The sequence below is a fragment of the Ranitomeya variabilis genome, chromosome 2 (assembly GCF_051348905.1).
Source record: "Ranitomeya variabilis isolate aRanVar5 chromosome 2, aRanVar5.hap1, whole genome shotgun sequence".
In the NCBI taxonomy this organism is placed as follows: Eukaryota; Metazoa; Chordata; class Amphibia; order Anura; family Dendrobatidae; genus Ranitomeya; species Ranitomeya variabilis.
Window position 1 is genome coordinate 622816511 of NC_135233.1, and position 12953 is coordinate 622829463.

At 47.9% G+C, this 12953-nt stretch overlaps 1 protein-coding gene across 1 annotated transcript; it reads left to right on the forward strand.

Annotated features, from left to right (window-relative positions):
• The first annotated feature begins 417 nt into the window (after positions 1–417).
• Positions 418–12477, forward strand: LOC143807407 (fatty acyl-CoA hydrolase precursor, medium chain-like). Its single transcript, XM_077288913.1, has 13 exons — positions 418–544; positions 3408–3609; positions 5293–5431; positions 5636–5769; positions 5961–6114; positions 6248–6361; positions 6951–7046; positions 7514–7654; positions 7735–7812; positions 8188–8335; positions 8473–8622; positions 10034–10106; positions 11668–12477. Exons 1-13 carry the CDS (start codon positions 481–483, stop codon positions 11846–11848), a joined length of 1674 nt encoding a protein of 557 aa, XP_077145028.1. The 5' UTR covers positions 418–480; the 3' UTR covers positions 11849–12477.
• Positions 12478–12953: the final 476 nt, after the last annotated feature.

The following is a 12953-nucleotide window of genomic DNA, read 5'->3' on the forward strand; positions in this document are numbered from 1 at the left end:
CACTGTGATTTACAGTACAATGTAAATCAATGTGAAAAAAAAAAGCTGCGCACATGGTGCAGAAAAATCTGCGCAGAAACGCTGCAGATTTCAAAGAAGTGCATGTCACTTCTTTTGTGCAGTTCTGCAGCGTTTCTGCACCCCTCCATTATAGAAATAAAATCTAAACAAAAAACGCACTAAAAACGCATTAAAAATGCATCTGCGGATTCTGCCAGGAGATGCAGATTTTGTGCAGAAAATTCTGCACCTCTTTTCTTACGTGTGCACATAGCCTTACACAGCAGCAGGTGCGTCTCATGTTCACCAGCTCACGTGAAGCCGGTGTCATGTTCTCCTGATAGAAGACTGGTGACCGTGCATGATTGACACTCCCATCAGCCAATCACAAGTCCAGCTCTAGCTCCGCCTCCACATAAAGCCTCAGCCAACAACTGCTGCTTCATTAGAAGTCCTGTGGATTGTTTGTGACACTCCACAATGATGGGAGCTCTGATGAGGGTAGTTGTGCTGTGTACCGTGGCTCTGGGGGTCCTGACATCAGGTGAGGAAACATTGTTATGAGGGGGTCCAGTGCAGACTGACAGTGACAGAGTCACACGGAGAGCAGAAGAGAGCTGAGAAACCATGGAAGCCGCTGCTCAGTTGGATCCAGTCTCTCCTGTAGAGCGTAAGCTCTTATGGTCAGCGGGGTCCTCTCTCTCCTGTAGAGTGTAAGCTCTTATGGTCAGCGGGGTCCTCTCTCCTGTAGAGTGTAAGCTCTTATGGTCAGTGGGGTCCTCTCTCTCCTGTAGAGTGTAAGCTCTTATGGTCAGTGGGGTCCTCTCCCTCCTGTAGATTGTAAGCTCTTATGGTCAGTGGGGTCCTCTCTCTCCTGTAGAGTGTAAGCTCTTATGGTCAGTGGGGTCCTCTCTCTCCTGTAGAGTGTAAGCTCTTATGGTCAGTGGGGTCCTCTCTCTCTCCTGTAGAGTGTAAGCTCTTATGGTCAGTGGGGTCCTCTCTCTCCTGTAGAGTGTAAGCTCTTATGGTCAGTGGGGTCCTCTCTCTCCTGTAGAGCGTAAGCTCTTATGGTCAGCGGGGTCCTCTCTCTCCTGTAGAGTGTAAGCTCTTATGGTCAGCGGGGTCCTCTCTCCTGTAGAGTGTAAGCTCTTATGGTCAGTGGGGTCCTCTCTCTCCTGTAGAGTGTAAGCTGTTATGGTCAGTGGGGTCCTCTCTCTCCTGTAGAGTGTAAGCTCTTATGGTCAGTGGGGTCCTCTCTCTCCTGTAGAGTGTAAGCTCTTATGGTCAGTGGGGTCCTCTCTCTCCTGTAGAGTGTAAGCTCTTATGGTCAGTGGGGTCTTCTCTCTCCTGTAGAGTGTAAGCTCTTATGGTCAGTGGGGTCTTCTCTCTCCTGTAGAGTGGAAGCTCTTATGATCAGTGGGGTGTTCAGTATTGTCATGGATTATTGGCTTCTTGGTTGTACAGCTCTCAGGTCTATGTTGGTGCTATAGAGTAAAGGTACCTTCACACGAAACGACATTATAACGATATCGCTAGCGATCCGTGACGTTGCAGCGTCCTCGCTAGCGATATCGTTTCGTTTGACACGCAGCAGCGATCAGGATCCTGCTGTGATGTCGCTGGTCGCTGAATAAAGTCCAGAACTTTATTTGGTCGTCCGATCGCTGTGTATCGTTGTGTTTGAAAGCAAAAGCAACGATACCAGCGATATTTTACACTGGTAACCAGGGTAAACATCGGGTTACTAAGCGCAGGGCCGCGCTTAGTTACCCGATGTTTACCCTGGTTACTAGCGTAAAATGTAAAAAAAACAAACAGCACATACTCACATTGCGTCCCCTGCAGTCTGCTTCCTCCTCTGACTCAGCGCCGCAAAGTGAAAGTGAAAGCAGCACAGCGGTGACGTCACCGCTCTGCTCTCACTGTACGGCGCTCAGTCAGTCAGGAAGTGGACGCAGGGGGACGTGAATGTAAGTATGTGCTGTTTGTTTTTTTTAGATTTTACGCTGGTAACCAGGGTAAACATCGGGTTACTAAGCGCGGCCCTGCGCTTAGTTACCCGATGTTTACCCTGGTTACCAGGGGACCTCGGCATAGTTGATCGCTGGAGAGCGGTCTGTGTGACAGCTCTCCAGCGACCAAACAGCGACGCTGCAGCGATCGACATCGTTGTCGCTATCGCTGCAGCGTCGCTTCGTGTGAAGGTACCTTAAGGTGTGGCAGTGTCCCTGGGGCCACAGATAACAGGCTGCTGACATTGTGGTATCTCATGGGATTGTTACACAGGTTGTTGATTTTCTCAGTAATCAGCAGATTGTCTGCTCTTGTCTGCCGGTCCCTTGTGATGTTGGTGGTCTCGTCTGATGATAGCTCTTGCTACATTCGCCCTTTTTTGCTCCCTTCAGAGCAGTGATGATCCCCTCCTATGTGATACCTGGGGGTCTTCATATACATATGCTGCAGATTACACAGGTGTTCGGCTTATTAACAGCTCGGATACATTGTGTCCAGGGTGGAGAAGGAGCAGTTATGGCCCCTTCCCCTTAATGTCCAGGTGAGATTCTCTGCCCTGAGATCTGTAGTGTTACAGGTGCGGCGGTAACATGATCGCCTGTATTGTGCTGCTGACGATCATGTGACTGCGGGCACTGGGTGAAGGAGCGGCGACCTGTGAGTCATCTGTCCCCGCACATAATAACCCTGCACCTGCTGGAAGTGATAAGTGAGGAGCGCTGGGAAGTGTTCAGACCTTGCAGCCTGGACCGCACCTTACTGCTAGTCTGAGCCCTTAGGCTATGTGCACACGTATTTTTGAGGTTTGCGGATTTGAGAAATCCGTAGCTATTTTATGCGGATTCCACCTCCGGTTTTTCACCCGCGGATTCCTATTATGGAGCAGGTATAAACTGCTGTGGAATCCGCACAAAGAATTGACATGCTGCGGAATGTAAACCGCTGCATTTCCGCGCGTTTTTTTCTGCAGCATGGGCACAGCGGTTTCTGTTTTCCATAGGTTTACATGGTACTGTAACCTCATGGAAATCTCCTGTGGAACCCGCAGCTACGGATCCACAGCAAAATCCGCAACGTGTGCACATACCCTTATAAAGCTCAGGGACAGTTGGTTATTCCTTCATCACATGATTGCACAGATCCAGGTGTGAATATGACCCATCCCATCATCTTCATGTACAGGCCACAATAACAGTCCACAGAAATCCGAGCCTGTCTTATGAAGGTCTGAGGGTCCTGCACACCTGTGAGTGCAGCTCTGGCTGTGATCGGAGTACAGGGATGATGTGAGTACAGGGATGATGTGAGTGCAGCTCTGGCTGTGACACGAGTACAGGCATGATGTCTCTGCAGTTTTCTGCATTCAATAATCTGATTTTTTTTTGTTTCTTTAGGAGAGGACGATCCCCCTCAGGTGGAGACGCAATATGGTAAACTGCAGGGGAAGACGCTGTCTGCGAAGGGAACAGACAGAACCGTTCACGCCTTCTATGGAGTCCCCTTCGCTAAACCTCCAGTTGGTCCATTGAGATTTGCATCCCCAGAACCCCCCGAGTCCTGGAGCTCCGTGAAGGAGGCCTCAGACTATGCCCCAATGTAAGTGCTCTCAGAGGTTGGTGTGAAAGAACGGAGAACAAATTCATACTGTAATAAATATAAATATATATACTGCGCAAGAAAATAAAGGGAACACTTAGCCACCACAATGTAACTCCAAATCCATCACTTCTGTGACATCAACCTGTCCAGTTATGAAGCAACACTGATTGTAAATCAATGTCTCCTGCTGTTGTACAAGTGGAACAGAAAACAGGTAGAAATGATCGGCAACTAGCAAGACAACCCCTATAAAGGAGTGGTTCTGCAAAGGGGTGACCACAGACCATTTCTCTGTTCTCACCCTTTTTGGCTGTTGTTTTGGTCATTTTTGAGTTTTGTCATTGCTTTCACCCCTAGAGGTACATTGGCATGAGGCGGTGTCTACAACCCACAGAAGTTGCTCAGGTAGTGCAGTTCATCCAGGATGGCACATCAATGCGAGCTGTGGCAATAAGGGTAGCTGTGTCTGTTAGCACAGTGTCCAGAGCAGGGACCGGAGACAGGCCAGTACTCCAGCAGACGTGGAGAGGGCCGTAGGAGGGCAGAAACCCAGCAGAACTGCTACCTCCCCAGCAAGTAGGAGCAGTGCCAGAGCCCTGCAAAATGATCTCCAGCAGGGCACTAACATCCATGTGTCTGCTCAAACTGTCATAATCAGACCCCATGAGGGTGGTATGAGGGCGCGATGTCCAAGTGGGTGTTGTGCTTACAGTCCAACACCATGCAGGGCAACTAGCATGTGCCAGAGAACACCAAAACTGGCAGATTCGACATTGGCACCCTGTGCTCTTCACGGATGAGAGCAGGTTCACACTGCGCATATGTGACAAACGTGGCATTTTTTTTAGAGGGCTGCACAGCCCATCATGTGATAGCCAGAGGTACCCTGACTGCCATTAGGTACTGTGATGAGATCCTCAGACCCCTTGTGAGACCATATGGCCTGGGTTCCTTCTGATGCATGACAATGCCAGACCTCATGTGGCTGGAGTGTCAGCAGTTCCTGCATGATGAAGGCATTGCTGCTATGGGCTGGCCCGCCCGTTCCCCAGAACAGAATCAAAACAAGCACATCTGGGACATCCTGTCTCCTTCCATCTACCAACGCTACATTGTACCACAGACTGTCTAGGAGTTGACTGATGCTTTAATCCAGGCCTAGAGGAGATCCCTCAGGAGAACATCTCCCACCTCATCAGGAGCATGCCCAACCGTTGTAGGAAGGTCATACAGGCACGTGGCGGCCACACACACTACTGCGCATCATTTCCTTGTTTTGAGGCAATTTCACTGAAGTTGGATCAGCCTGTAATTTGATTTCCCACTTTGATTTTGAGTATCATTCGAAATCCAAACCTACATGGGATTTTAATTGTGACTTACATTGATTATTTTTGCTTTATTGTTCTAAACATACTCCACCATGAAACGAATAACTTGCAACTGGAATATTTCATTCTGTGACATCTGGGATGTCAGATTTTAGTGTTCCCTTTATTGTTTTTTTTAAAAAAATAATAATAATTAGAAAAAAATATAGTATGTGTGTATGTGTGTATGTGTGTATGTGTGTATGTGTGTATGTGTGTATGTGTGTATGTGTGTATGTGTGTATGTGTGTATGTGTGTATGTGTGTATGTGTGTATGTGTATTATTTATTTATTTATTTTTTTCATTAGATGTCTGCAGAATCCCCGCGTGATGGAGCAAATAATGGAGGCAGTGAAAGCGAAATTTACTTTACCTCCAGTGTCAGAGGACTGTTTGTACCTAAACGTATTCACACCTGCTGATCGAGAGAAGGATGAGAAGCTGCCGGTAGGAGTCAAGCGTGTATTGTGTGACTAACATTTCTATATAATTGCTGCTGTGCAGGTGCAGATTTTACTGCTTCCACTTTTGTGTGCACTGAGGCAGTGCCCATGGCAGTCCCTTATGTTTCTAATTGGAGACACGGAGAGAAAATCTCATTCACATTTACCTGCATTCCCTATTAATGAACAGCTTTTACTCATTGCCTAGGTCATGGTATTCATACATGGTGGAGGCCTGACGATGGGGGGAGCCATGATGTTTGAAGGTTCTGCACTGGGTGCCCATGAAAACGTTGTTGTTGTTTCCATCCAGTACCGGCTGGGGCTCCTCGGCTTCCTTAGGTAATGTCTATGCTGTCAGTGACTTTACTGCATAGAGGTAAGACATGAAATGACAATGCTGTGTGCTGTCAGCCGGCTATACCTGTGTTATGTGGACGGGACTATTGTCAGTCTTTGTGCACATTACTCTGCAGGGAGCCACTGGGTTGAGGTCACTTCATTTTATTCTCAGCTATCTTTTCTTGTCACAGCACTGGAGATGACCGCGCTCCTGGGAACTACGGCTTCTTGGATCAGGTTGAAGCTCTCCAGTGGGTTCAGAAGAACATTGCAGATTTTGGAGGGGACCCCGACTCTGTGACTATATTTGGGGAGTCTGCGGGGGGAATCAGTGTCTCTGCACTGGTGAGCAGTTGTGATGCTGATATGTTGCTCATTATTGAGGCTCTGACTGGGCGGTTGTTCTATAGGTGAAGGTAAAGGCCTGTCGTTTAACCCTTAATGATCCTGCCGCCTTCTGTGTATTTCTTATATTCAGGTGGTGTCTCCACTGGCCAAAGGCTTATTCCACAGAGCTATTGCTGAGAGTGGTGTAGCCATAATGCCGGGTTTAGTGGTCAAGACTAAAGAGGAAAGTGTGTTTTACAGTAATGTAAGTATGACTAAGGCCATAAAATGCTGCACTGTGTTTAAGGACCTAGCGCCGCGAGTAAAAGTGCCGTCAATCATCCGACCAATGACCCCAGCGCTAGTCTGATGGGTGACTGGATCGCTCGTACATCATCCAGTGTAGTCAGGCGATTTGCTGTGGATAGCGATGATTGCAAAATTTGTTTTTGCTGCTGAGCTAACCATTGAGTGATTGCCCATCAGGTGCAGTTGTTATCGGGGTCCATCAGTGTTACCAGAACTTTGCTATATTCTTGATAATCTTTTCATCTTCTCCTCACAAATCCTCCCTCCACTGTTCTTCACTGGCCCAGTGTGATCTTATGCAGCCGAGTGCTTTAATATTGCTGCTGGCCACTTGATGGGGCCGTGAGTCCATACTAATAAGGGAGTAGCGGGGAATTGTGGGCCATGTGGCTGAGGCCACATCAGGTGTCTGGGGAACCTACATTGCTGTGGCAGCGGAGGCCATGTAAGAGCCTGTCGGGTGTGTGACGTGAGAGATGAGCGAAGGTGCAGGAATGGGGCAAACACTGACGCTTTGCTTGTGTCGAATTTTCTCTTTTCTGCAGATTGTGGCCAATATTTCGGGCTGTGGTTTGGACGCGCTGGTGGACTGTCTGACGGCGAAATCTGAAGAAGAGATCCTGTCTCTAGTTGTCTCTATGGTACGGTCAGTGCAGTGATAGGGTTAATCACCCTGATTCCTCCCAACCCCTGACCCCCCCCCCAGTAATCCAGGGAATATTCACCAGTACTGTCTACATCACACTGATTTCCTACTGGCAGAAAGCTGTGCAGAATTGTGAATGCAGCTCTGGATGTGAATGAAATGTATGATGTTATAGAGAAGGAAAGCATATTACAAATTCTGCAGCATCTTCATTCCCATGGCCTCTATCACCACACCCTCATGTCCTCTGGCTCAGTGGTCCCCACCACCACACATTCTGTCCTTTTTGTTCCAGTGATCACCACTCTCCACCTCCTGTCCTTGAACCTTTAAATCACCGCTCTCTTAACAACTGCTTTTGATTTTGAATGCAGTAGCATTTAATAATTTTTCTGTAATAGTTTGGGGGTCTTGAGGGGGCACGGTTGGGTTTCACCCTTTATTTTTCTCCTTTGCCCACAGAAAATGATAGCTCTGCCTGCAAGCGTCGATGGGGCATTCTTCCCTAAAGCCGCCGAGCAGATTATGGCCGATAAAGAGGTGAACAGCGTTCCTTTTATTACCGGAGTCAACAACCAGGAATTTGGATGGATCCTCCCTTCGGTAAGATTAATAGAGGAGGAAATGCTGAGATCATCATCTTATGATCTTTACATCACTGATCTTTCTCATTCTATCCTCAGGCGATGAATATCTCAGGGTTTCGAGAAGGAATGGAGAGAGAGCAGGCAGAAGAAATGCTGAAGAACTTCCCCATTCTGGTATGAGCACTGCTGCCAGGAGATGCCAATGGCTGAGGGTGGATTATGGGGCACTTAGATGGCAACATGCATGATTATAAGCCACAGGCCTCGTAAACAGGGTGGTAGCCACAGAAAGCCATGACAATGGTGCCCACCCGAGATGACGAACCATCCACCAGTTTTTCTGTGCCCACCTGATTCTGCAGGTCCTTACTTGCTCAACATGTCCTAACGTCTACATCCTGCAGAGTAGAGTATACGAGATTCTGCTCATTTGTCTGTGACCCCCCACAAGGAGCAGAGATCGGCAGCCATCATCTTCTACCACCTGCTTTAGATCTTCTGTGAAATCTCCGCTTGTGGTGTCATTCTGGTGATATTGATATATTTCAGGGTCCATTCAGCAGCGCCATCAGCTTCCTGCTAGACGAATACATTGGAGATGAGACTGATCCTGCCGAAGTCCGGAACCGCCTCATAGATCTCGTTGGAGACCTTGTCTTTGTCATCCCAGCACTACGAGCGGCAAAGTACCACCGAGGTACGATGCACGAGATGGAGAATAACCTCCACACATAGGGTGAAAGGACGGGGACCACTGTCACCTCCTCTTTATGGTGTTGGGGGTCTCTGCAGAACGTAGATTCTTGTTCTGAACCCCACACAATCTTATTCCAGATTCTGGCCATCCCACCTACTTCTACGAGTTCCAGCACCGTCCATCGTTCTTTGAGGACTTCAAGCCGGACTTTGTGAAAGCCGATCACGGGGACGAGCTGTTCTTTGTGATAGGAGGTCCATTCTTGAAGGGCGATGTTCTGTTTACAGGTGACCACCTTAGTCTTCAGTAATACATGTGGGTGGATTATGGATGGTTGGTTGGTTGATGGATGGTTGTTAGTGGGTGGATGATCAAGGCATTTATAGGTCAGTCACACAACGTAGCCAAGAAGTTGTTAAAAGTATAGAAAACAAGAATGTGCTGATCTGGAATTCTCTTCTTGCCATATTGTCTCACACAGAACAGATCAGAAGTGGAATTTTCATTACTTTTCCATTTAATTAGGTTTTTTTTTTTTTTTTTTTAATTTCAAAATGAACAGCGACAAATCTCAAAGTTGGGACAAGGGAAACAAAAGGCTGGAAAACTGTCCCATGACTATATAAAAAGAACATGTCAGAGAGACAGAGTCTCTCAGAAGTAAAGACGATCGGAGGTAACTGATGTGTGAACTGCGTCTTAAGATGGTGGAACAAGTTCAGAAAAATGTTATCGTATGTGAAGTTACAGACTTGACTATCCACCACCTACAATACATATCAAGATTCAGAGATTGTGGAGAAATTCATCTGCACAAGGGAGAAAGTGGACGATCAGTATTGGGGGCTCCTGTCTCCAGGCCCTCAGGCCGCACTGCATTAAATACAGACAGGATCCGATCATGCAAATCACTGCATGGGCTCAGGAAAACATCCAGAAATCATCGGCTATGATCTTAGGTCGCCGTGCCATCCACAAATGCAAGTGTCAGCTCCATTATGGAGAGAAGTTGCACAATTTAGAAGCGCTGCCATCTTCTTGGGGCCTCAGATCATTTATAATGGATGGAGGCAAGAAGGAAAACTGTTCTGTGATCAGTGGAATCAGAATGTGAAATTTTCTTCAGAGATCTGGACATCGTGTCCTGCACATTCAAGGGGACAGGAACCATCCAGCTTATTATTGATAATAGGGGACCATCCAGCTTGTCATTGAGGATAGGGGACCATCCAGCTTGTTATAGAGGAGATGGACCTTCCAGCTTGTTATGGAGGAGAGGAACCATCCACCTTGTCATCAGGGAGAGGGACTGTCCAGCTTGTTATGGAGGAGAAAGATGGTGCAGCTTTGTTATCAGCGCCCTGGTCACCTCTCTGATGTATGGGGGGCATTAGTGTCTGTGGCTGGAGCAGTGCACACGTGCAGGACCCAGTATTATATAGAGGTGTTAGACGGCTGCATGGAGCAGATGTTTGTCCTGTGTCAGGGAAGACTTTGTATATTTTAGTAACATAATGCAGGACCACATCCTGCCTCCATCTTTGTACTTTGTGGCACAGAATTTGTTTTTTTTTATTATCAAACTTGGTTTCTTTTTCCTACATGTAAGATGTTCTGGTAATAAATTATTTTTTTCTGGCCTGTGCAGAAACATTTACTCCGTGTTGTGATCTAATTCTACTTTTATTTTTCTTCCAGGAGCTGCCACAGAAGAAGAAAAGGTTCTGAGCAAAGTGGTTATGAGATACTGGGCCAACTTCGCCCGCACCGGGTAAGACAGATGCTGGGTGACTGGCAGATATTGGGGGCTTCATCAGCTTCAGCCCCTACATTCTCGGCCCCCTCACTACACCCCCCCCATACCACATGTATATCCCACCACTGTCCCGCTCTGCAGTTGATACATCTTTAGTGTAAAGGTACCTTCACACTAAGGCTACTTTCACACTAGCATCGGGAACAACCCGTCGCTGTGCGTCGGGACGAGGTTCCCGACGCTAGCGTGGTCTCCGCCGCACAACGGGGGCAGCGGATGCATTTTTCCCACGCATCCGCTGCCCCATTGTGAGGTGCGGGGAGGTGGGGGCGGAGTTCCGGCCGCGCATGCGCGGTCGGAAAAAGCGGACCATCGGGAGCAAAAAACTTTACATGTAACGTTTTTTTCTCCCGACGGTCCGCTAACACACGCCCAAGCGTCGCAAAACGGACGCGACGTTTTGCAATGCGTCGCTAATGTTAGTCTATGACGAAAAAACGTATCCAGCAAGAACTTTTGCTGGATGCGTATTTTCGGCAAAACGACGCATTTGCGACGTATTGCAGTTAACGCTAGTGTGAAACTAGCCTAAGCGACTTTACAACGATAACGATCCGTGACGTTGCAGTGTCCTGGCTAGCGATATCGTTGTGTTTGACACGCAGCAGCGATCTGGATCCTGCTGTGATATCGCTGGTCGTTGCTGAAAGTTCAGAACTTTATTTGGTCGTCAGATCGGCGTGTATCGTCGTGTTTGACAGCAAAAGCAACGATGCCAGCGATGTTTTACAATGGTAACCAGGGTAAATATTGGGTTACTAAGCGCAGGGCCGCGCTTAGTAACCCGATATTTACCCTGGTTACCATTGTAAAAGTAAAAAAAAAACACTACATAGTCACCCTCTGATGTCTGTCACGTCCCCCGGCGTCCGCGCTGCTGCTCAGAGCTTCCTGCACTGAGTGTGTCAGTGCCGGCCGGAAAGCAAAGCACAGCGGTGACGTCACCGCTCTGCTGTTAGGGCCGGCGCTCACACAGTGCAGGGAAGCGGACGCCGGGGGACGCGAATGTAAGTATGTAGTGTTTGTTTTTTTACTTTTACACTGGTAACCAGGGTAAACATCGGGTTACTAAGCGCTGCGCCCAGCGACCAAACAGCGACGGGCATCGTTGTCGATATCGCTGCAGCGTCGCTTAGTGTGAAGGTACCTTTAGTGCACACAGTGTTTTTGCTGCTTTTTTTTTTCTGCAGCAAAGCCTGATCTTCTTGGCAGGAAAGGAGCTGAATCAAAAACGCAGGTTTAGGTGTGTTTTTTGTTGAGTTTTTTTTCAACATCCATTCAAGTCAATGGGTGAAAAAGCGCAGCAAAAACGCTGAAAGTGACATTCTCTGTCTAAAAAAACACAGCAAAGCACAAAATACTGATCAAACAAAAAACCAATGTGTGTGTAAGATATTTCTGAAATCTCATAGGCTTTGCTGGTACTATAAAAAGCAGCTAAAAATTAGCATAAAAAAACCGCAGCAACATCGCCCTGAGTGAACTTACCCTAACTCTTACTTCATTTTCTCTGCAGTGACCCCAATGGTTCGGGCCTGGAGCACTGGCCACAGTACGACGAGGATGAAGATTACATGGAGATAAACCTGAAGCAAAAAGCGGCAAAACAGCTGAAGTCCGGAAAGTATGAATTCTGGACCCGCGTGCTTCCGGAGAAGATGCAGGAGGTGCCGCAGCAGCAGCACAGTGAGCTGTAAACGCTGCCACAGTCATTTACTGCAGAGCTTACAAGATGCACTGACCCCTGTTCACACACACACTCCTAACAATAATTAGGATGATGATGCGCCCCACAGAGGCGACTGTGTCCCCTGAGACCCATTATACAGGCTGTATGCACAATCAATCCACAACACAGACCGACTGAGGCCTGTCCATTGTCAATGGAAACAGTCAGCAGGCCTACTGCCAAAACGCCCCAACAACCTGCTGCAGCTCCTGTAATGTGGGGGTGGGAGAGTAACTGCTTGTACAGGTGTCTGAACACACCAGTGTAACCATCCCACCTCACAGACCACAAAAACAACAAACTGCAGAGAATGTGAGGAGCCGAATAGTGAGCGCAGCTCCGGAGTGTAATATGGGAACAGGCACATAGATGGATAAAGATTGTATAATAGGGGTTGACGGTGCCCGAGCAGTGACCACCCTCCTGATCTAATACAGCAATCTCTAGCTGCCAGCACCGCTCCACATCCTGGGCTCTAGCTGTGGTCTGCATCTGCAGGGCATGCTGGGAGTTGTGGTTGCATAATGTCTGGCGATCACTGATCTGTGAACAATCATTACTGCTGGAAGGACACTACATTAAATGACTGATGTGTTACTTGTCTGCTGTCTTGTCTGTGATGTGGGGGATGTCCTCTTGGACCCCTTTCTCCTGCACTCACCCCACAAGTAGTAATGGGATGTGATCCCAGGATGGAGGTGGCAGTAAAGGTAAGGGAAATAAAAGGCGTTGTGCAGAAAATGATGGGAGTAGTGGTGCAGTGAAGGAGGAGAGCAGCACTTGTGTTGGTGGAGGGGAGGCGGATGCTTCAGCCCCAAGCTATTCAGGAGCTGTCACTGCTGGGGGTAGTAGTGCGCCCTTGTCTGACAGAGGTGTATCCAGCCTTTCCAGCACCCGGGGCAAAGGATCAGTTTGGTGCCCCTCCCCCATTTGAAACTGTATGACCAAGCCAAGGTACATTCCTGAATCTCCATAATTTTACTTTTATTGGTATCTATTTTAACATTAATTGAGACATCAGTAGGTTAAGTGTTTTTGAATATCCATATTGAATCAGGAGCCCCATATAATCC

Excerpts from the sequence above, each read along its gene's own strand:
- LOC143807407 (XM_077288913.1), top strand. The coding sequence starts at position 481 with ATGATGGGAGCTCTGATGAGGGTAGTTGTGCTGTGTACCGTGGCTCTG. Across the intron at positions 7,655-7,734 it reads TTGGATGGATCCTCCCTTCG|GCGATGAATATCTCAGGGTT; the intron begins GTAAGATTAATA and ends TTCTATCCTCAG. Across the intron at positions 8,623-10,033 it reads GGGCGATGTTCTGTTTACAG|GAGCTGCCACAGAAGAAGAA; the intron begins GTGACCACCTTA and ends TTTTTCTTCCAG.